The following is a 24,774-nucleotide window of genomic DNA, read 5'->3' on the forward strand; positions in this document are numbered from 1 at the left end:
AGGCCTGAAAAATCTTATTAGATTATTTATTTGAATTTATTGGATGGGACAACGATCCATCACAATAGATTGTTCTTTGAATTCAGGCATTTTCCCTCCAGAGATGGGCTACTTCAGACAGTTATATCAGTCAACAGTCTTCCATTTTCAGGCCATGAATTTAAAATCTTTGAGGAGCATCCAAACTAGGTTAGCCACAGTCAAATTAACTTATTAAAAATGGGGCCAAACCAGCAACAACAACAATAAATAATTTTTTAAAAAAAATCAGAGAAAACCAATGCCCCAGATGGGATCATATCTCACCATGGGTTGTTACATGCTGAAACAGTTCAACAGAAAGCTGCAAAATTAATTACCATAGCTGACGGAAATACATAATGGGCATTATGCTACTTAATATGGGCATAAGAGAATAAAGAAGTTACAGAGAAATTATCCAGTGATTAAGGGTGTAGAGCTGCCTTTTTGAATATAGGGGCCACTAAGACATATAGACACAGACCACTAGAATGACTTGTTGAATACTGTTGGTTCTTATAATTAGAAAAGCGATGTTTATTCTTTTAAAAAGAAGGGAGATGTGGAAATGATATTGCTCTTTAAGACTTTATACATGTGGTGAGATTGGCTGAAGAGCTGGATGAAACTTGCCCTAGAGACAGTATAAACATTTTGTAACAAATGAGCTCAGCTACCCAAGACCATCCTATTTATCATCATGCACAGTGACAACATATGCTCACCTGAGGTATATAAAAGAGACCCAGAAGGTTGGCAACTGCAGTGGAAATCCCAGAGCCTGTTGCTCCCACTACCGCAATTGTTGAGGGAATATGATCTGAGCAATTGCAGAACTCATCCAGATTCAGAGAGTCAATCTTGTTTTGGGCCACAAAACTCAGTGTAGCTTCCAAAGCTTTAGACACTGTGTTGCAGGTATCAAATATGCTGTATCCAAGAGTCATATTGGGAAGAAGAGTTGGGCTGCTATTAATTTCCTCAATGGCAAAGATCATCGCCTGTAGCCAGCGAAAACCACGGAAATTGTACCTACAAAAAAGGAGGAGATATCAAAATAAGTGCAGCTGTCTCGTATGCGGGTAGAGGAGAGAAACAGGAAAAGGTGTTGTTCTGAGTGAATGGAAGAGCACTTCTTAAGTCCATTTTCCTCCAAAGAGAAATGAATCTACATATTTCAAAGCAATTAACCCAAAATAGGGCCAGTTCACATAGATATCTATTACAAGTCACAATGACATGTATTATGATATTGTTGTACAAATGATGCAATTTACATCAGTTGCATCATGTCATTATCAAGCATATGATATGAATTACACAAGGCACGTCATATGTGTGATGAGGTAATGATGCACAGAACATAATTTGACCCCTTCGTCCCCCCACGGACACCCATGCCAGCTATATTACATATATTACAAAACAGAGCCCTGTTGGATCAGAACAACGGGCATTTTGACACTGGCAGAGAATACATACTCCTGGACTTCTCAGCAACTACTGATACAATTTAACAGAACCTCCTTCTTCACTAAAAGATAAATCAGAGATCTTGCTTTGAATGATTGCATCATCCACAGTCCAGAATACTGTGCTAAGAAACTGTTCTCATTCAGAATTGCCCTATGCCATTTTTCAAAAATAAGTATTTAACATTTATATGACATCCCATTTTCTGGGCAATCCATGAGGTGTTACATGCGGTACTATTAGAATGTTAAGGCCCATTTTGTCCAACATTCTGTGTCAGCCACTGACCAAGCAAATGATGCACGAAGCTCATAAGCAAAATAGAAGAATCATGGCTTTCCTCCAGGATTGTCCCCAGCAGCTGACATTTTGGTACATAGGAGCATGGACATGAATACAGTAACTGTCTGTAGCTTTTCCTAGGATTGTGTGACTGCTCTGAAACATCATTGGAAGACTGAAGCAAAATCACTGCACAGCCCTGATTACAATATTAGTAGCTTTATTTTCAATGCTTTTCCTTATGATTCCTAGCATGGAATTCATAATTTGAAACAAGTAACACATTGGGTTGACATTTTCACTGATACACTATATCAGTATATCAATACCCTGTGACTCCAGCAACTTTTTCTTAGGTGATCTCTACCTCCACTTTATAATTTCGTAACAATTTATAACCTGTTCTAGAATCATCCCACTATCGTGTTAAAATTAAGAGCTATGCAAAACAGGTTACATCATTTCAACCATAGCTAAGTGATGCCATGCAGATGTTGCAAATCACTAGTGCAGAAATTATCTCAGTCAATCACTGCCAGCTTGGACTTCATTAGCACACATGCGGAGATCAGATTTTTAATCCAATTTACACAACTTTGCATTTGTTTACACTGAACTGCATTCCTTATTACAAAATTCATTCATCTAATTTGGAAATATCATTATGGTGCTCTTTACAATCCTTTTATTTTTATAACCCTGAATAATTTAGTATCATTACTTCCGGTCGCAGTATAGATCACTGTACAATTTAGTTTGCTCTTTTTTATAATACTTGGAGACTTCCCAATACTTAAATCTCTCTAGACAGTGTATAAATGAATTAAACCATATTAACCATAGACAGAACATTAAAAAACAACAACATAGAAAATAGCACAGGTTCTTTTATCTATGAAAATGAAGAGGTCTTCACACAGCACCTATAAGGCCATAATGGAAGGGTCAGGTGAACATCCCTGGAGAGGCTTTCCACAAACAAGAGGCCATTCATGAAAAGATTCTTTCTTCTCTGATTGGCTCCCTTGCCTCATTTGGCGGGGCACCTAGAGAAGAGCCACAGGTGAGGCCATCATGATGATCCCGAGAAGCAAATATGGATGGATCTTTTAGGTAACTTAGCCAAGATTTAGATTTACAGGCGAATTAAGAAAAAAAATAAGGCAAGCCCAGAAACAGACTGACAGACAAAGAGATCATTAACATTTCTAGTGATGATGAGGAATCTGTGAGTACTCCCAAATAATACACCTGATCATCTAAGGGCAATGCAACATCCGCCTCAGCAATGAGAGATTCAGTCCTACTTGTTCCTCCAGCTATGTTGAGGTTATGCATACCAGGTCAGACTTATTTATCACTGATAGTTAAAAATAGATGAGAGGGCTCAACACCAACCAAAGGCAAACTGATAAAGCAACTGTTTTAATTGGGAAAAGAACCAGAACAGAAACAAGTTTATGGGGTCTGATGGCTCTTCTTTTCAACCTGCTTCTAAATCTCTTAACTTCATAACTACTTCTGCCTACTATCAAAACAATAAAGGTACCTCCTGGGTTAAGGATGCTGAACATAACAAACCACTATTAAGAAGCTTTGCTCACTATTCCAATGGTTAGAGATGCAAGGCTCAAATTGTGCATGAAGCAGGCCTTCTCACCAGTCACCCCCAAAATATAGAATGCCCTCAACTAAGACATTTCACGTAGCTGCTTTCTATAAGGGTAACCGAACCCCCTTGGTTTTGTGTAGCCACTAAGACTCTTTTGTACTGAATTTAATATTTTATATGAAATGCAATTATATTTTATGTTGTAAACCACAAACTATTTTGAAAATCTGCATATATAGTAGAATTCAGTAAATAAAAATCAGATCTGATTTACAGACCTACTTCCAAAGGGATCAGTCAAATGCTTCAGGAAAGCCCACACACAAGGTGTGGGAGACATAGTAAGACTTTAGTTGCTTCCGTATAAGTCTTGAAGTGGCTTCATTTTCTAAGCCATAAAACTATTAGCTAGCAGAGGTCACAAAACCTTTAAGGCCTCTGGCATGTGACTTTGAAGGATTTGACCTGGACTTACCTTATGCATTCTACCGATTCTGGCCTAGATTTCAGATCCTGGTGTTTAGCAGCCACTCCAAAATGAATGGGAAACAGTCCTCCAAGAATGATGTCTCCTTTCTTCTGTGCCCTTTGATTTGGTCCATAGGCAGAGCTACTCCAAGTAAATGCAAAGAGGACCAAACAGAAGCTATAAAAAGTCATCGTTCCTCCTTTACACCAAAGGAATTACGTTGCAAATTTCAGATCAGGTACCTAAGAAGCAGAATAAACCTAGTAAAATTTGACATATTTTTTCTGTTTGAAACACCATGCACTATGGCTTTGATGGGGAGGCTTAATGTCTAGTAAGCCACAGGACAATAACGATAGTTCTGATGTCTCTTCAGTGGACTTCTCCATTGTAATTTATCTGATCCAGCAATTCCTTGCTTCTTCGGTATCACTAGTAGGTCAGGTAGAATTCATCTTCAAGACTTCCTAAAACAATATTGAAATGTAAAAATGTCATTTCACGTATACAAAGAAGTGTAGAACTGTCCATAGAATCAACCCCTCCCAAATACCAACCACTCCAGGAATACAAATATATATGTAACTTGAAGATTTACAAGGTGTCTTCTTTCTTGCCTTGGCTATGAAATGTCAAAATTATTGTAATAAAGCTCATGGCGTATATCAGCAGAAGTACATCTGAGGACAGCTTCAAATTGTGAAGTCACAAATCACATCCTTGTTCTAAAGCTCTTTTTAAAAGTTTTTTCTTATAATTATTTCATAAAACATCACATTTGCTTTATATACTGAAAAAGCAAAAATGACAAATATATCACATTTACCTAATTTATTATGATCCCTTCAAAAAAAGGAGACTAGACAGAGAAAAATTATGAACACAGACAAAAAACAAAGCAGTGACCAATCCCCCCATCTTGTTAACCTAGGACTCAACTACAATCACTACTGGATATTTTCTTCTTCCCAATAATATTTGTATGTGTGCATGTATGTTTGTGTATACACACTAGACAGAAGCCACAATCCACCCCTAAAGTCAGAGTTGGACAAAAAGAAAAGATCAATAATCATTAAAATAAAGTTATTTTAATTTATTTTAACTTTAAAATAAGGTTGAGAGCCAGTTTGGTGTAGTGATTAAGGGCATCAGGCTAGAAATCGGGAAACCACAATGAGAAGGAAAGAAAGGAAAGGGAAAGGGTAGAACAAAGTTGGATGGAGATGATGTAAGGCAGGGTTCCTCAACCATGGCAACTTTAAGATGGGTGGACTTCAACTCCCAGAATTCCCCAGCCAGCAAGGTTGGGGAATTCTGGGAATTGAAGTCCACCCATCTTAAAATTGCCAAGGTTGACGAACCCTGATGTGCAGGGAGGACTAATGATACCTGGACAGATTTTTTCCCCCCATTTTCTACCATTAGGTGGAAAAGTAGTTAAATTTTTAGATAGATAGATAGATAGATAGATAGATAGATAGATAGATAGATAGATAGATAGATAGAGCAGATAGAAAGATTCCCCAGCAGAAGTTTCTACTCAGTGTAAACCCAAGCCTAGCTTTCCATTCTTTGCAATTCCAATATATTTTTCCCTCTAATTTCTCATCCACACATTATGCAGAATTAAATGAAGGAAAATAATTGCAAAACAGAGCCATTCTAAAATGTTACTCCTTCCATCTTGTGTTTACAAGTCACAGAAACCATCATTCTGGCACTGTAAGTATTTGTACTTTGGATGAAGTGGTACATTTTACAGGAAAAAGTTGTTAGAACTTTACTCAGACAGGCTCTTGAATATTTTAAATAGCTCAGACAACAAAAAAGGAAAATTTATTCCTTGGGTTCCTTGATCTGTAGGACAAGTCATCCTCATTCTCTCATTTTCAGATCTGGCAATCACACAAAAGAAGAAAATGGGAATAAGGTCAAAACTAACTAAAGCAGGGTTCCTCAACCTCAGCAACTTTAAGATGGGTGGACTTCAACTCCCATGCTGGCTGGGGAATTCTGGGAGTTAAAGTCCACCCATCTTAAAGTTGCTAAGGTTGAGGAACCCTGAACTAAAGTAGTATACTGTCTCTACTGTCTCCACAGCCAGCCTCCAAAAATCTGAGATAAGGGGGAAAGGAAGAAGATTGAGGGTACCAGTGGTTCTTTCCAAACAGCATCACTTATTACCTACATTAGTCATATAAAAGGACCACAGCTCCTGCTTTTAGCAGAATAGCTGTCTTTAGGTCTCACCAAAGCCTCGTTCTCCATTCCCTTGCTGACATTCTTTCTGCAACTTCAGGACAAAAATCCACTGAGATAATGAATTATAGAAGACAGCACAAATGAGGAGACTAACTAAGTGGCAGTTAATGAGTCTGGAATAGTTTCTTTGCATGTGCCCCCCAAATATATTTTTTTTTTGTGCCACCCTCCCTATCAGAGAGAACAACTCACAGTAATGCACCTCAGATGCCAAGATATGCTTTAGACATGGAACTAGGAATGAGCTTGTAATGGTGAGGCAACTCAAGGGAGACCCAGTAATATGTCCTTCACCCCACCCCAAGAGTCATTTTGTGTGAGATGGGCAGCTATATAAATGTGATATAGGTTATAGATTTCAACCCTACTATGCATGACTGATCCCCGGAACATCAGAGCTCTCTGTCCAGAAGAGTACAGTGCTAGGAACAGCTAAGATACTGCGCAGAACCCTCAAACTCCCAGGCCTCTGGTAGAGGACCCGAGATTGAGGAAGACCTCAAGGGGGTGAGAGGGGAATTTTATTTTATTTTTTATATAAAATAAGATAGGTGCATGACTCTAAGAAGAGAGCCTCCTGTTTGAGTGTAGAAAACTATGCAGCCTGGGGCTACAATAAACTAATCCTTATTGCAGCCTGTACAAGTCATTGCTATGATGAAGGGTAATATGTGATCTCCCTGGCATACTTGCTAAGGGATAATAATAATCTCAGTCCTATTAACACAATAGCCTGATTTCCTCATGGCATACTTAACCTAGTCAATCACTAAGCCAGTGAAATCCCTTTACCTCATATTCTGGCAACAACCGATCACCCTAACTGGGTCAAAAGTCAGCAGTTTTAGAATTATTGGCATCTCCCTCACTTTCTTCAAAAGGTGCCTGCTAGCCCACCAGAGGAGAGGCATTATGCCATGACATCACGGAGCCTTTCTCCATTGGTCAGACAGGCAGCATAGACACGGCTAGTCTCTTGTGGCTGGCCCGTGTTGGGGTTCTTCGCTCTCAGGCCTTGGCGCTGATTTCAGTAATCTGCTTTTCAGCCACTTCTTTCCTCCAGCTTTTTTACATGGAGACTCATGTAAACGGACTGACTTAAGGTCAGCTGGCTAAGTTTAGCTGTTGCTCCAACACAACTGACTGGGTGGAATTATTTCAACCGTATGCATGACTGGCCCTGTTTTGGGTTAAATTTAACCTGCTGGCGTAGTTGACTGAATCAACTGACCTTTGTTTTTGTTTCAGTAAACCCACAACAGCTTGCTGATCCAGTTAAGTGTGTTGTAGGAATGATCTCAAAACTGATTTTGGAAAGTGGTGTTTCTTTTAAAAAAAAAAAACAAGCAAGCAAGCAAAGGGAATATCTACTATGCTACGTCTCTGTGAAGGTGATCTTTCTGCCCAAGTTGGAATGCACAAACACCTGGAGTCACCCTCCAGTGAGCAGCATCAGCAGCTCCCCTCCCTGCCAAGTCCACCACAGTACACGTTCCATCTCCGGGACAACGGTGTGACTTTTGGAGGCTCTATGCCTCATTTAATTCGGGTAATGGCCTAATTGGGTTGGAAAAATGCAGGGGCAGGAGTGTGATTAAAAACTAGCTTTGCGGTGCCCATTTACGCCATTGGAAAGAGAGGAGAGGAAGGAAGAAAGAAAGGTTTTTTTTTTTTTTTAGGGTTTTCTATTTTAAGCACGCACTTCACCGCACTTCTTCAAGGACTGATGCGACCTGGAATGTTATGAGGGTTATCACCTCAAAGATGAGGAGGTAGGGTGCAAAACTCACACAGCATCTGTGCAAAGTTTTGTGGATGGTTTTTGCCCTGCAATTTTTAATTACTCTCATTCAACTCAACGTTTTTGCTTTCAGTTCTCCGAATCGATGGTAGCTGCTGTGGAAATCATTTTGCCTGATAAGAACAAAAAGAAACAAAGAACAAAGAGAGTTACACAGGGAAATCTGAGTGATGAGCATTGCCGTTAATTCAACGCACACTACCTTCCCATCTAGCCAGTCTCTAGCTCTAAAACCAACCTACTTCACAGGATTGTCTAAGGAAGTGTAGAAAATAGGATATTGGATGTTATAATAGAGAAAGTCAATTCTTCCAAATTGATGTTTGTCCTACTATAATGTCCCACGTTTTACAAATGTATTAAAGTAAGACATTCCAGAAACACATAAAAGCTTTTAAGAATGCTGCTAAAAGCTGTTTTCTGAAAAAGCCATTATTATGTACAGCTGGAACACGAAAATGATACTACTCTTAAAAAAAAAAAAGGCTGAAATGCTAAACACACTGTAAGACCTTTTGAATACTATGGGATTTATTTTTAAGTAAACAAGAATAATTATATTGTAAATTAACTTTGCCAAGGGCTTATGGTGAGCCTCATCCTTTGTTTCTTTCTAATCTTGATAAAATGTCCCTTCTCTTTCCATCCTTTTTCTTCCTGTTCTTTTTCTTTCCATCCTTTTTGTATTGCTGTAAATCCACTAAACTGCAATTAAGGGCAGTGATTCTCTTGTTTGTATTTGATCTTAATATTACTGACAAAAGAACAGGAACAAAAGGCAGAACCTAACTGGACAGTAATCCAACCTTTAGGGAGGAGCATAAAGATAGGGGAATTCTTTTTTTACCATTTTTACACAGAGTTGAACAAGATATAATTTAAAATGGTAAGGGTTAATGTATTTATATTCCTAAAGCAATGATTACCATCTTTTTAAAAGTTCTTAAGATGGATAAGGACAGCTTGTAGTCATATGGCTGTGGCTGCCAGACGGTAGAATTAGAAAAAGGGAAGAATTCAGTCCTCTTCAGGATTCTTCTGATTAGGAAGTACAGGATCGCATCAAGCAGAGTTTCTTCTGTCTGTTGAGGCTCTTCAGATGACAGAGAAGGCTCGGTCCTATCTTCAGACACAAGGAGAGACTCAATGAATAGCAGAGGTCCTCTGCAACACCCAGTTACCAAGAAGTTAACAAGATGTGCTTGTTGATACTCTTCTCTAAATGTGAGCATGCGGACACCTGTTTCCTGTTCATCTGGAGGGCTTTCCAATGACAAGAGAATAGGTGGGGAAAAAAACCCTCTGGGATCTGACTTACATAATTACACAGGCTGGTTTTCATTCTTGGAAACAGAGATGATAATGGGGAAAATGTTTAAAATATAATTGGTGGATCCAATTTGATAAAATTTACAACAATAGCAGCCTTTACCATAAGGAATACCAATGCAAGACTTCAAACAGGAGTTGCAAAGGGAGTCAGTGTTCATAAGTATTCATGAGGGATGCTTCTTTTTGATGGAGCAGACACAAAGACAGACATAAACATACATAATGAAGTCAGGGGCATCTGCATTGGGGGTCAAAAAAGTCAAGATGGCGTCTACAGCTCCACAATCAAAGGCCAACCCCTTTTAACGAGCATGTGAAATGCCTATTAAAAAAAGGGGGGTGGGGCTCCAATCACGCAGTTGCACTTACCATCTTTTAAAACTTTTTAAACCCCCCTCCTATGGACATCCCAGAATATAGGAACCCTAAAATCAAGTTATTTAAATTATATTGTGGCAACTGTCAAACCAATTCTACTGTTTCAGCTACAGATACTTAAATCATCACAGGAAGTGAAATACTAAGCTTACTGAGAGAGATAACAAATTTAACAAGTTAGATTAATTGCCATGAATGCAGTTATCAGCCAACCTCAGACAGGAAGAGTAGGCCAACTGAGAATGAATGGAATAAATCACAATAAAAGAAATCATGCTGGTGAACTCTAAATTGAAAAGACACCTGCTGTCGCTGAAATTCAGTGCTACTCAATTGCTTCTATATTTGTAATAAAAACAAACAGATTGTCCACAAATACGAAAGAGGAGGAAGAGAAGAAGATGAAGATTCTGGGTATTTTGACCTCTTTAAAGCCAAAGCAGTATTGTGTTCAATGAAACTAAATGAAATTTGTTTCTCTTGCTAAATAGATTTCTTTGGGAATAAGATTTGTTTTATTATTTGAAAAATAAAAATGATGAACCAAGAATCCAACCCATATGTCTGCTTGGCTGTGTTGATTGGGTAGGCCCTGCTATCCTCATACTGGCTGAGCTGCCCTATTGGCCTCTAGGCTGGTCATCTGCCACCCCTCTAAATAGTCAGGCGGGCCTGGGCTGTGGCATTCTGGAATTTGCATCCTGGTCCTAAGTCAGTTAGGACTTTAAAGATAAAACTAGCAACCTGAGATGGGCTCAGAAACAAACTGAGGATAAAGATGGCATAAAAATGTGCCCCAGTCAAAATGTAACAGCCAAGTTGGATATTACTTAGGCATGAATGACAATGGCTAGCAGGGGTTCCCCTAAAAATCCAGAGGTAGCACATTAGTCTGAGTTCATAGAAAGCATTCTCAGACACTGCTACTATAACTGGAAATATCAGTTCATATTTCAGCAATTGGTGGGCAAGAAAGGTAAGATAATGGTAATATTAGGATATTCTTACTGGTATAAAATTGCTGTTGATCAGGGTTTTTTTTAGCAAGATTGAATCTGACCGTTGAAGACTTCACGGACACATCCATATAGTTTCCTTGGCAACAATACAGTAGTAGTTTGCCATTCCCTTCTTTGGGTTTTTTTTTAAATTTTATTTTCCCATCTTTCCTACAGCTCTCAGACTCCTGAGTGGTCTCCCACCCAAATATTAATTAGCCCCAACCTTGCTTAGCTTCTGAATCCAGAGAATATCAGACATGTAATTGGTTTTAATAATCCCATATGGAAAAGCCTTATACAAATATACTAATGATGATCATATTATTACTGTGTATTCTTTCGTTTTATGCTGTGCCCCAAATTTAACTTTCATCTAGTTTTGGGAATTACAATTCTAGATGAGGAAACATTTGTCTCTTACAGAAGAACTGGAGAGTGCTGAAGCAGTTTAAAAAATAACAAAGGATTTTAACATTAGAGTTTTCTGAATGAGATAGTTGAAATGGATACGGGCCCCCAGATCTAGCAGTGGAAAAAACAAAGATACCCAAAATGCTCCTTCTAGTGAGAATGCCAATAAGTATCATCGCAAGCCAGTTGGTATCTTCTATAATTCTAATGTAAGTTTTTTAAAAGGTTCCTGCCCATATCTGTTCCATATGTTTTCTTGACTCAGTTTCACTTAATCAAATTTTTCCCTTTATGTCAGCATTATGAGAGAGTTGCACCTGTGTTTGTACTGAAAGACCCAGATGAGTTCAAATGCTAACAGTTGTCCTGTGGGAGATACTGAAGTGAAGCAGAACAAGCCCAGCTTGATTTTCAGATAACATGCCTGAGGTTGCTCTGTCAGCAAAGAGGAAAGCTTATTAGGCCTCAAAGGCTAAGTGAAACACAGATCAAATTCACCAGAAGTGAATAATTAGAGCCACAAAAAGAAACTTATGATTAAATATTAATTTCTAGTAAGATTCCCACTGCAGAGGTACCCGCCAGCCATTCTGCTCTTCACATTTTAGATATCTCAAACTTGGTTTTCAAGTTTATAATATCAAAATTGAATCATCAAAGGGCACAAGCATAAAAGTCCAGACAGTCTTTGGCCTGGGACAGAGATCAATACATTTAGAACAACTACCATCTCCTCCAAGTTTTTTTTTTTCCCCCTCCCAAGAAAACTTTAACACTGTATTGGAAGACCAAAAATGGCTAAGGTGCCATTGTCTCAATGATGCAGAAAGAAGGGCTAAAAATGTTTTGACATTTTGGAGAATTTGCCCACACCAATGGATTCTATGGCAACTGTGCTACTAATAAAGCAATGACATCACAAGAGGGAAGAGACTGAAATATTAACAGGTGTGAAGAAAGCAAGTTTTTCAGTCAACCCTTTTGTTGTTGTTAGATAATCTACAGTTGTTGCTTTTATTGATCAATGCTCCAAAATCTTTTCATTTTTCAGTTTATTTCCTAGTTTTCCTCCAAATGACTCCTTTGTGGTTGGAACTAAGATTCACAGTTCCTTTTATTTCCTTCTCCATGGTTAGGTAGTATTTCCCCTGCCACCTGCACCTCTTGTTTCTTAAGGATTTGCATTTTACTTTCCTCATTGAAAGATCTCACCAAGATAGGGAGGCTCCTCCCCTGTCTTCACTTGCTAAGTGAGCTGGATCTGCTCTGTGACTGCAAAGCCCAGAGAGTATCCTTGCTTCTGGTGCTTCTTTTGCCTCTGACATTAGTGTTGCTGGCCAACCACTACAAAAGGTCCATTTTGATGTAATTGTGGCAAGGCTTGAATCTGCTTTATTTGTTTCCCATCCAGAGTTAGTCTAAGGCATTTTGCTGCTTGAGGCCAAGAACAAGATGGTACCCATTTGTTCCAGGTACAGAAACTGACTGGAGGAGCTCTGAACTTTACTTTAATGATGGCAGTGGAACAGCATCCTTCCCACAGCCAGAAGCAGGCGGCTATGGGGGGTACAGGAAAGTTGGACTGTGTCTCCCACCCCCTTCTGGCCTCTAGCATCTTGCCAGTGTCCTCCAGCATCTCCTGCCTGAGATGGCTACCTTCTCTAAAAGCAGTCATCCTTGTCCCCTACCTTTGCTCCTCCCTTTCCCTCTTTTGCTCCTCCCCTTCCCTCCCTGGGTCCTTCTTTTCAGTATTGGTCTTCTCTCAGGACTTGGAACTTGCAAGTTAGGGATGGGGGGGGGGAAGCAGTGGGGTTTATGTATTCATTCTACATGCTTCTCCATAAGCAAGCAAACTGCCTTCTCATTTCTGAGGAGCTGATGATAGCATGGGGTGGTTATGTTAAATTAAACCTTGTGAGTTGGGCTGTGTGTACAGTAGTGTGGGAAGATGATAATTGAGTGGTTTCTCTCTGGTGCTTTGCAAGGATTGGCCTCTTCCACGTTTGGCTGATTTGAGGGTGTCATCCATTTGCAACCCGACAGCAGAAGTGTGATTTGTGTTACCATGGACATCATGGGAATGACTGGCAAAATTGTTATCTCAATTTTTCCCCTGGGGAAGGCAAGACTTTTAAATAAAAAGGCCCTAGAAGCCTTTGTCAGGTGTTTGTAACTTACATAGAAGTGGGGTGGGGTCAATCAGAAGAGGATCTGCATATCTGTGTGGTTTCATGCCAAGCCCAGAGGGCCCCTCTTATGCTTGTGGACACATGGAGAACAGAGTGAAATATTCAAATACTCCTTCCTACTATCCTGATGATATTTAAACAACCACCTGGTATACAGAGAAGCAATATGAATCAATTAAAAAAAATATCAACGTGTTTGTTAAATAATTTGCCCCCTTCTTACAACCTCATTGCATCATAAACAACATAGTGCACACTCTCACTTCTTCAGTCTGATGCTTCACCTTTGGTGTTAAAATGAAAGATGATGCTGTCAGTAAGACACAACCAATAAATATGGTATCCCTACAAATGCTTACTTAAGTTATCTGTAATGTAAAGAAACTGAGAAAGAGAGAACACACCAGCCTCTTTGCCTGGAAAGCATTTTCTTATTACACAAGGATTTTGTTGTGTTTTACTGATACCATCATTTTTCTTTGTAACACCATCCTATGTTTTCCCATCATTTCTTCCATCTACATGGACATATCTGTGAAGTCACCATGACCTGAGCTCAACTCAAAGACTTCTTTTATATCCAGGTAGAGCTGAGAAAATCTTCTCTCTGAAATCCTTGGAGAACCAATGCCAATACTGAACTAGACATACCATCTGACTCAGGCTAAGATACTGTAAGTTCATAAGACTCTTCCACCTTTCCAAGAATTACAGACTTCTTAAGAGAGCCAGGTCTTTTCATAATGTGTCCAAAATGCTGGACAAAAACAGCAACTTTTAGATCTAACAGGTGCTAAGGTCTGTTCCAATGTCACACTGTCCCTTCTGAGGAGGAGCCCAGGTTAGCCTGTTCAATAGAATGTGCCTGATGTGGGTTTTCATTCACATATGTTAGCGTTTAAGATTCACAACTGCTTTATGCTCCATCTACATAGCTCATACATGCTGGAATGTTGTATTTGGAGGGGGTCTTTTTTTTAAAGTATGCATAAAAATACAGGAATTTCATCAAATTTGCTACTGTTTGTGGCACAAAGATTTACTGAGTCCAAACTTCTGACCTACTTCCATTTCAGCAACATGGAGATACATATTAGGAACTTCCCTGTGTCAGTGCACAGGCACACTGACTACAGACCCAGTGGCTCCCACAACTGAAGCAAGCAGAGAATAGTTTCTAATGGGAGTAGCAATTGCAATTTCCCATGATGAGGATCTAAAACCTCTAATAAAAGGTATCTCTGAATTCTCAAAGTCCTTATAGTAGCAAGATTTTGCTGCTAATGGAATTTGTTGTTTAGTCGTTAAGTCGTGTCCGACTCTTCGTGACCCCATGAACCATATTGCGCCAGGCCTTCCTGTCCTTCACTGCCTCCCTGAGTTTGCTCAGTTTCATGCTCATTGCTTCAGTGATGCTATCTAACCATCTCATCCTCTGCCGTCCTCTTCTCCTTTTGCCTTCAATCTTTCCCAGCATCAGGGTCTTTTCCAAAGAGTCCTCTCTTCGCATTAGGTGACCAAAGTATCTGAGCTTGAGCTTCATTATCAATCCTTCCAATGAGCAGTCAGGGTTGATTTCCTTTAAGATTGACTGGTTTGACCTCCTAGCAGTCCAGGGGACTCTTAAGAGTCTTCTCCAGCACCACAGTTCAAAAATGGAATTTGACATAACCTTAACATGGTCATACCCATGAAAAGCTATTGTGTACATTACTTCTTCCATAGCCTGCTTGTTTAAATAATTGGGGGGGGGATCTTTACACCAGATTTAAGTGTACTTGCATACTATCAAAATCTGGGACCCCCTCATGGTCTCTTAACATTAAACTACCCAAATAAACACCAATGGTATTCCATGCTCACATAATGAATAGGGAAAGTCATCAGTGCTACTACTGTTAAAGTATAACTATTTGAATGTTTAAAATAACTTATTGGACAGGGATAGTACAGTATTGCATTTTAGCCTCCCCTTTCAGGCAATTGACACTTTTTACTTTAAGGCCCCTTCCCCCATTCTCCTCACTATTCCATTGTTTCCCCTAACATTCATAACTGTTCAAACTATTACTCCCTGTGTGATTCATATCTGTTATGAATCTGTGACAAATTTCTAGTCAGTATCCAAGGTCCTTCCCTTTATCAAGGGTGTTACCTAAATTAGGCAACTGCTGGTTCCTGACTAGACCAAGCGCATGAGCACTTGCTCTCCTGAGTGTCATGGGTCAGTGCCCTGTTTTGTGTTCAATCCCTGCCTGTGGGCTGGCATTGCCAAGGGCCTGTGTACTGCCTACTAGGTTCAATCAAAAGCCATGTGGAGAGGCATCCCTTCCCAGAAAAAAATGAATGACCAATTTTCACATCCCAGACATGAACCAGCCAGATTATAAGCTTGTTGTTTTACATCCAGCATACTGTCACTCCTCCTCCCTAACTTCTCAATGCCTTTCTCCTTCTTAAAACTTGGAAAGCATCAACCTAAAGGTCCCCAATAATTCATTCATAGAGGTTCTGGCCTGCCTGATTTGGACCCATCAAAGTCCTTCAACTTCTGGTATCCTAGTCTTCTGCTCCTGGAGATGGGCTTGCAAACTCTTGTAAGAATCCTTCCTTGGCCTTTATTCTCCTCAGTTCTAGCTGTCACCTTCCCCTTTCCAGACATCTTAAAAGCTTTACAGGACCTTTTGTTTCTGAGCCACATTAAGAAGGGACAGCTCAGATTCTAGATTTGTTTTTAAGTCTAGGAAGAGCAGAGTTATCTTGTTCATCATTACTAAGTGTCACAAGTACTCCTGGTAGGAGCACTGCTACTTCCATAACTGAATTCCATGATACCAATAGAAGAGAATATATGAGAGAATTTCATGAAATTAACAGCTGCAAATGTATCTGTGCTCTCATGCCTTTTCAGTGATATAGTGCATCTTTGTAGTACTGGCAGTCTACTGCTAAGAGGGAGGACACTACAGAGGGACAACAGTTGTAAATACCTCGTCTAAGAAAGCAACTGGATGGAGTGAATGTAACTCTTTTTCATTCAATGCAGGTATGGTGAACTATGCTTGGTATGAATGAAGGTCAATAAACTGAGAGTCAGACCAGATAAGATGGAAGTTCTGGTAGCTCATCTGCCTGTTAGGTGGTGATGAACCTGCTCAAAATGGAGTTGCCATCTCTTGGAAAGAACAAGGCAGTAGCTCTTACCAAAATCATAGGTCAAGTTTTGTAATGAATGCCCTTTAATCAACTTTTGCTAATAGACCAGCTAGGATTAGCAGGTACCGAATCTTTAATACTTGCAGTAGTATTACTACAGTGCTGCAAGTAGTATTATACTGCAGGCTATCAAATTTTGAATTTTATATCAGCATTGTTTCTGTTTTTATTTATTGGTATAGTGCTGGGTTTGTAAATCACTCTGAGGGCATTTGCCACCTGGGCAGTGTATTCAATAAATTATAGACTTCAATCCACATGATGGATCTTCAGCATACCTTCACCCTAATAAGGCTATGTAGTAATGTTCAAATTTCCTATGACTCTCAAAGTGTGGAAAAGAGGCCTTGTTTTTAAGCTGGGAAAATATGTAGTGAGATTAAGCTTTAGAAAATACATCTGAATTATTAGAGTAATTCAGGAATACAGAAAGCTGCAAGAGGGGATTTAAAGTCTCCTTAAATATTTAAAGAAAGAACACAGAACGTCCCATTCATGAATAATGATATCCTGTACTCATATTATTCATTTGGTTTAGCTTGGCTTTATTTCCTGCTAGTGTAGATAACTTAATGCAGTTCTAATATTTTGAACCTCAGCGCTAATCTCAGCCAAAATGTTCAACAGTAAGAGATTATTGGAAGGTTGAAGTCTAGATTGTTCCTGATCTAGGGGTTTTTCAAAACCTCAATCCATTCTCTCAGCTATAGCTAGTATGCAGCTCTCATTAGAGGCAATAACAGTGGAACAAGCAAATCAGCGAAAGGGCTGATATGATTGTTCCAAGCTGATTGACTTGCAGACTGCCGAGAACCCTGAATTCTTTCAGCTGAACCATTCCCTGCTCATACGACTTCTTCAAATCTTTTGCAGTTTCAAATCTATTGCAGTTTTGCAATAAATGAACATAATATCCTAAAGTTTAATCAGCAACTAGTAGAATGAGACAATTACTTTTCCTGACATTATACACAGTGTAAACTTTTATACTGAGGTCAGTGACCAAGCTTAAACACAGTTCCGTAAGAAGAACTATAGAGCTTGGGGAAAAAAGTAAAACATTCCTAGGCAAATTCCATAGAATAAAAGAAGGTGAGCTAAAATGCTATAAAGGTAGAAATGCTAAGGTATAGAAGATCTAAAATATTTAAAATAGTTTAAATTACAAAATTACTATTAATAATACAATCCTGGTTACTAAAGTGCTGATTTAATAGTTACTAAACTATTAAGATGATTAAGAAATAATCCTCGATATATATGATAAAATGTGAAGTCACACATAGAAGTGGCTGAGATTGTACCTAAGGTTTCTCAGCTATGAAAAGCTGAACTACACAGTGATATGTTTTATTTATATTGGATTATATTAGCCTTGAATAAATTGCAACCATTCATAATGTTGTGATGCTCCTAGACGTCGGGCAGAGAACAAGGTTGCTGTAACTCTTCAGATCAAGTACTGTAAATCTTTGCCTGAAATAAAAGTATGTATTCAGCATTGCAACTAAACCCAGATAAGTCACTAGTTTACAATAATTTTTACTGAATTACTTATTTAAGTATACTTCACTGAGGGGATAAGAACACCAACTTCTCTGACAGAATCTCTTTAAAAAATGATTATGGCAAAGGCATCTCCAGAATGCAATGGTTTCATCAGCATGATGAAACTAGGGTTATGAGGCAAGCTCCGCCCCTTTTGTATGCTTGCATGATGTCACAACAGATGTACAAAAGGAGCAGAGCTTGCCTCACAATGCTTCCCATGAAGAAGTCCATGGCAGGGGGACATTATCTTTGTAATGCTGTCAACCTTTCTCAGGTAGAGTGAGCATTACTTGATGGCTTTGGTATTTAATGCTGAGGTTATCCCATGAAGTAATTCCTAGAATTCAAAGCCGTGATTTTATTGGGAAAGAAAAATCTTGAAAAAAAGATTCCCTAACTAATCTTTCATCACTCTGATTCACTCACACATACAGGCCAGCCAGCCAGCCAGCCAGCCAGTGTGGTACAGTGGCTGAAGCATCCATTCCTAATTGGAGGATGACAACATGACAAAATATCATCATGGCATCATAACACAAACTCTCCCCTTTCATACCAGTATCATAACACCACACGCAAGTATGGAAGGGGATGAGTGTACATGGCAACATCATAATAAAGGTTTCATCACTTGCCTCCCCTTAGCCCTCTTCTTTGGACACTGGGGAACCAAGATTTAAATCCAGCCTTAGTCTCAGCCATGGAAGGTCACTGACTTTCAGCCACACTCTTTCGCAGCCCCACCTCCCTCACAGAGTTGCTATGGGGGGGGGGGGAAACTGGAGTAGGCACTGCTATATATACCCCTTGGAGCTCATCTATTATTATTAAATAAATAAATAAATAAATCAGACCATACAGGCATAGCATCAGGAGCCCAGTCAGATCTCCTGCTCCCCGGTACTCAGTGGCTTTTTTGGTATTCAAAAAGGCCAAATATGCCAGGACACTACAATTAAAGAACAAGTGACATGTCTGTGTGTGAGTAAGTGATTTATTTCTGGGAGCCGAATTTTGTTTCATTCTTAAATGCTACAGTTCAGGAGAGCTTATTGAAGTGGGTAGCCCTCCCTGTTTTCCATTATGCTTCTTTCTTCCTTCTGTTGAAAACTTGTTTTGTTTGGCATTACAACTTTTAGCAAAAGTGGCAACGGTTTATTAGCTCATCCCAGTTACGCACTCTGAATTGACACACATGGGTCAAACCTAAGAGAGGCACAATAGGTGCAAACCTGAAAATAATGTTTGATGAATATTCAAAGGCACTAAAAAAATAAGGAAAGGCACCAAAACTAATTTCAAAAGTTTCATATCACATGACGGTATGAGTCAAATGTTCATAAAAGAGAGGCTGTTCTATACTTTTAGGAAGAAATCTCATTTTTCAGCTGCAAGCTGAATTTTGAGTAAATGGTAGTTACTCAACAGTAAATGGGTTGTCAATGGCATTAACTTCCATTTGAATAAGTTTAGAATTCTGCTCCTGCAGTCTGCATGTAACACTATGCAAAGGAGTTGCAGTCCTAGAATAGCAGACAGGGGTTGGGAGCCTCATAAAATACAAGACTCTTTCCTGAACTATTGTGCGTAGTTAGATGGCATGAAAACATGTTAACTGACTCACTTGCTAGAGCAGGGCTTACTCTGAAATGAGTATGTCTGACACTGCTGCCAAGAGCACAGATCACCAACACCATGTCTTCACTGGAGGTTTACAGCATTTCCCAGCATCTCCCGGTCCTAAACCTGCCCTCATGACTGTTGTGTCATCACAGAAGGTATTATAAGACAATAAATAAATCACTAGTGATGGCCTAAAACATTCTCCTTAAGCATGTTTAAATAAATGAGATCTCAAGCAGATCTCTTTTTAACATTTCAGTTTAACTTGATTATCACCACAAAGGGAAGCTTCTCAAACCTGTATCTGCCAGTTCGGATGGAACTGTGAGTCCCAGCCTGCATGGGGCCCTTATTCATATCTCAGATGCTATTCTTAGGATACCTGGCTGCATCAGGCCCTGGAACCATATTTTTAAGGCCAATTCCAAAAGATAATACCCATTCTGCATCTTGGCAATTAACAATCTATTGCTAAAATAGCTTGTTTTCTTCCGTCATCCCAATTTAAGTTTTATTCCACCAGTAACCAATCTGAAGAATTAAAATGCTTGCCAGTTACCCTTTTTCCTTGGATGTAGGGACCCATTAATGCACACACACACACACACACACACACACACACGATCTGCAGTGTTCCAAAAATGACCGGTAAGAACTGCAGAACTGAAGGCCGTTCCCTAGGATCAAACCCTGCTAAACACGACGGACCCCAATATGCCCAAGACAAAGCTGTCATCCAAGGTATCAGAGCCGACAACGAGTCCATCAGCTGGTTTCCACCACAGGCGATGGACCTCACTCCTAAGGAAACGTGTGTGCCTAGGATTGCAATTGCAATTCCCCTTGGGAACACCGTCCAAAGCTCCCGGGTTATTGCTACTGAACAAGCCAAGACACGCGCGGAGGCCAGACGGAGTAACCACGACCATTTTAAACAAGCCAGCCGTTCCGCTCCAGCTCTCGCCTCGCAAGTGTTTGCTCCATCCAGTTTCCCGTCTTAGAAGCTTAGAACCCGAGCGCCACCGAGCGCAGCCACACTCAGAGGCGGTGATCACCCCAAACGCCCGCCGGTCTTACCCCAGAGGAAAGTACGCAGCGCCCGCCTGTCCCGGCGATGACCCGCGCGTCCAGGTCCAGGCTGCTGCGAGGGAAGTGGGTCTGCAGTTCCCCGCCGTCTAGGCATCCAACAGTGGAGCGAGACAGGGCCAGCCCACCGGCAGAGCCCCGCGCCGAGCGCCCAGCCTGAGCCCACCTGTCTGGGAGCCGCCTGCGCGCTTAGTCTTCTCCATCGCCAGCCCGCGTTGACCTTGCGAGGCGGAGGCAGCGGCGGGCTTCCTCAGCTACCGTCGGGCGGCCGCTGCAGAGGGAGGAAGGGCCACGGGGACCCCTGCTCGGGCGCCGACTCTCTGCCGGGGAGGGAGGGGGCAGCCGCAGTCCCGGCCCAAGATTGCAAAAGCCTCTTGCTCCACCCTGGGGCGGGCGGTGGGGTCGCGAAGGAACTCGCTCGCTCCGGGGCCCTGAATGAGGGCACAGCCGGTCTGCATATTCATTAGATGAACAGAAAACGGTCCCTTGGACTGCGCAGCCAGAGGCGGTGGGTGCCATTTCGGAATTTCAAAGAGAGCAAGCAAGCAAGCTTCATGCATGTCGTGATCTAGCCTCTAGGCATTCCTCCTGTTGTTTCTAGGTTGCCACATACAAGTAAGGAACTATCACAAGAGTCTGTCCAGATTCTAGGGAGACTGAAATGTGTTCCACCAACTTTATTGATACTGAAGGTTAAAGTTAATATTCTCTAATGTTCCATAGGAATATTGGGTTTAAGATTACCAATAGAAGAGACCACTCAACCTGACCACTCAACCTACTACAACACAACCAACACAAGCTATGAAAAGGATCACACTGCCATACATCAGAAACATCTCAGAAACTACCAACAGACTATTACAACCCCATGGCATCTTCGTAACACACAGACCAACTAAAGTCCTCCAAAACATCTTAAGCAAACCAAAAGATCCAGTAGCCCAAGAAGAAAAATCAGGAGTCATCTACAACATACAGTGTAAGGACTGTAACAACCACTATGTAGGTCTGACAGGCAGAAGGCTAGCAGAGCACATCCATGAACACCAGCTAGCAGTCAGAAGACAAGATGAAAACTCCTTAGTCTCACAACACATGGACAGATTTAACAATAGTTTCAACTGGGAAACTGTCAGCATCTTAGACCAAGCTAAGTCCAAAAATGCAAGGGAATTCCTGGAAGCTTGGTATTCAGACAAGGCACCCATCAACAGGCACATAGAGATAAACAACATCTACACACTATTCAAAAGAGACAAACCCACACCTCCACCAATACTGGTGGGGCATGCCACTGTATATAAACAGAGCAAACCCCATTCCATCTAGCACTGAAGATGTTACCTAGCCGGGTAATGAAATGTTTGCAAGGAAACGGCCAAGCTCAGAGAACTCCAGGGACTCCACAGGGTTTCAGATTAAATGAAAGATTTAGATGAAGATTAAATCTAGGATAAATCTCAAACTAGCTCTTATTACTATACACCTACGTTGATTAGCAGGAAATTTAATGCTCAAGAAATGTGCCATAATCATCTTCAAGGTTATATCAATTACCTTATGAGAAGAAGACTGGAACTTTTTAAAAGTATTTTTTTTAACTACATACATATATTGAGAAAATGATTTTTGTTAGCATGTGGGTAACAGAATATTTTTGTATTTCATATTATCATGTTCTATACATCAGGCGAAATCACAATGTTTTATTCTGTAGTGAATTGTCAATTATTTCAGTATCTTTCCAACCTACAGCTTAGCTCTGGGTGGCATATTTATTTTTTTCATTTTACATATTTATTTTCTAACATTTATGTCCTGTCCAGGTTAGAAAATCCAGGCTGCTAACATCTAAATAAAACTTTAAAAATAATAATCATAATAAAATGGGAAAAAACACATATATGCCCGATTTCTCTCCTTGCTGTTTAAACAGGAAATAGTTATCTCAGGTACAAGAATCTACAAGCCCTGATTAATAACATTTAGACAGAGGTTTAAATAATATTAAGGTTATAATTCAAGAATTCCAGTAAGTACTATGAGAAGGCTGTATATAGGCAATCTAAGGTGACAAATCTCTTGTCTGTTTTCTTACGCTTTTTCAGTGCAAAGGGGAGGAGACTTGCCTTTTTTTGCAAAGGTGGAACAGTTTGCATCTGTTCCTTGTTTTGGTAACCGCTATTCTTTTCATCAGTATGACAAAGGGTTAAAGGCAATCCATGTTGTAGCTCTTAATCTCCAAATGATCTCATAAAGAGCCAGGCTTTTGTTACTTAGTGGAAAGTTATGAGCAGGAGGGGGCATACAGATTTCGGGGGCCAGCGTATTTCATAGAGCTGGGACAATTAAGAAGGTCTGTTTCTGGATCCATTCCCCCTCGATCTGTTGAGGGGGGGACCCCAGAGCATCCTTTTGTGCACTGATTGCATGGGAACTGTTGGGATTGTCTTGTTGTGGACGAAAGAGGAGTGATGACGGGCTGTCTCCTGCTCATCTTTCCTTCTTCAACAAACAAATCAGTCTAATGGGGGGGGGGTTGGGTTCCCGTGGAGCACAACACCATTGCACTGTAGCCACTTCTGGCACATTTTGGGGCAACTGCCCTGGGACCCACATGTGAAGGAAGCTCCATCTTGGCTATAGTTCACTACTTTTCATTTAAGTCAGTAAAAGGAACCAGTTGAAATATCTCAAGAGTTACTTGAGTAGTTGGGATTTTCCCATTCATTGTTTTTGCCCCTCTTAGGAGTTTCCTAGGCCTCTAGTTGCGCTCTGTTTTTACAAGAGGCTTCTTGAGTTAAAGCATCAAGACAATGGCTTATGGAAATATACATGGCCCAAGGATATGTGCCCTGAGAGTCAGAACATCTGAGCTTCTTGATAATAGGTAGTAGGTGGTGAGATATGATGTGGGAAAATATCTTACATTAAAGAGCTCAGCTAAATGTGATAGCTGATCTTTTTAAACAAAAAGAAGAAAATTAACTATCAATATCATCCCACAGAAGTTCAAGATACAACAGAGTGTGAAATATGCCTTATGATAGAGGCCACAATCAGGACCAGAAATATTGGAACAAGGATAACTATTTTGGCATTTGGCCTCTGTACATTGAAGTTGAAAGGAAACATAGCCAGATGGGAGCGAAGTCAGGACTTTCAGCTGTAATTCAAGGGGCTTGACAAAAGTGGAGCACTGACCATTCAGGAAATACGGCCAGTGGCATACCCCCCCCCCCATCATTGGTGGCTCATAAGTAACGGAATAAACCAACATCATTACAAACAAAAGGATCGCCTTTAATACCTGGATGAAAATCCTTTGCAGTCGATGACTGCCTGAAGTCTGGAACCCATGGACATGACTAAATGCTGAGTTTCTTCCCTCAAGATGCTTTGCCAGGCCTTTACTGAAGCTGCCTTCAGCTGCTGCTTGTTTGTGGGTCTTTCTGCCTTCAGTCTTGTCTTCAGTAAGCAAAAAGCATGTTCTATTGGGTTGAGATCAGGTGACTGACTTGATGATTGAGAAACATCCCACTTCTTTGCCTTAAGAAACTCTTGGGTAGCTTTTGCTGTATGTTTTGGGTCATTATCCATCTGCAATATGAAGTGGTGTCCTGTCACTTTGGCAGCATTTGGCTGAATCTGAGCAGAAAGTATAGCCCTATACACTTCAGAATTCATCATGCTGCTTTTATCAGGAGTCAGGTCATCAATAAACACTGGTGACCCAGTTGCATTGGCAGCCATACATGCCCATGCCATAACACTGCCTCCACCATGTTTGACAGATGATGTGGTATGCTTTGGATCATGAGCCGTTCCTTTCCTTCTCCATACTTTTCTCTTCCCGTCATTCTGGTGCAAGTTAATCTTGGTTTCATCAGTCCAAAGAATCTTATTTCAGAACTGGGCAGGCTTTTTTAGGTGTTTGCTGGCAAAGTCTAATCTGGCCTTTCTGTTCTTGAGCGTTACCAGTGGTTTGCACCTCGTTGTGAAGCCTCTGTATTTACATTCATAAAGCCCTCTCTTGACTGTAGATGTTGACAATGACATGC

The 24,774-nt window shown here is 40.4% G+C and overlaps 1 protein-coding gene across 1 annotated transcript in view; it reads right to left on the reverse strand.

The window, feature by feature from the left end:
• CASR (calcium sensing receptor) overlaps positions 1-4,048 on the reverse strand; it is a 29,598-nt gene extending 25,550 nt beyond the window's left edge. The window contains exons 1-2 of the mRNA XM_007420436.2: positions 3,864-4,048; positions 747-1,053 (exon numbers count right to left, since the gene is read on the reverse strand). Coding sequence (XP_007420498.1) covers positions 747-1,053; positions 3,864-4,048 — 492 coding nt within the window. The remainder of the gene's footprint in view (positions 1-746; positions 1,054-3,863) is intronic.
• Between the last annotated feature and the right edge of the window lie 20,726 nt (positions 4,049-24,774).

The sequence above is a fragment of the Python bivittatus genome, unplaced genomic scaffold (genome assembly GCF_059951505.1).
Source record: "Python bivittatus isolate LINGU-HERP-01145 unplaced genomic scaffold, Pbiv_v1 ctg000270_np1212, whole genome shotgun sequence".
Taxonomy (NCBI): Eukaryota; Metazoa; Chordata; class Lepidosauria; order Squamata; family Pythonidae; genus Python; species Python bivittatus.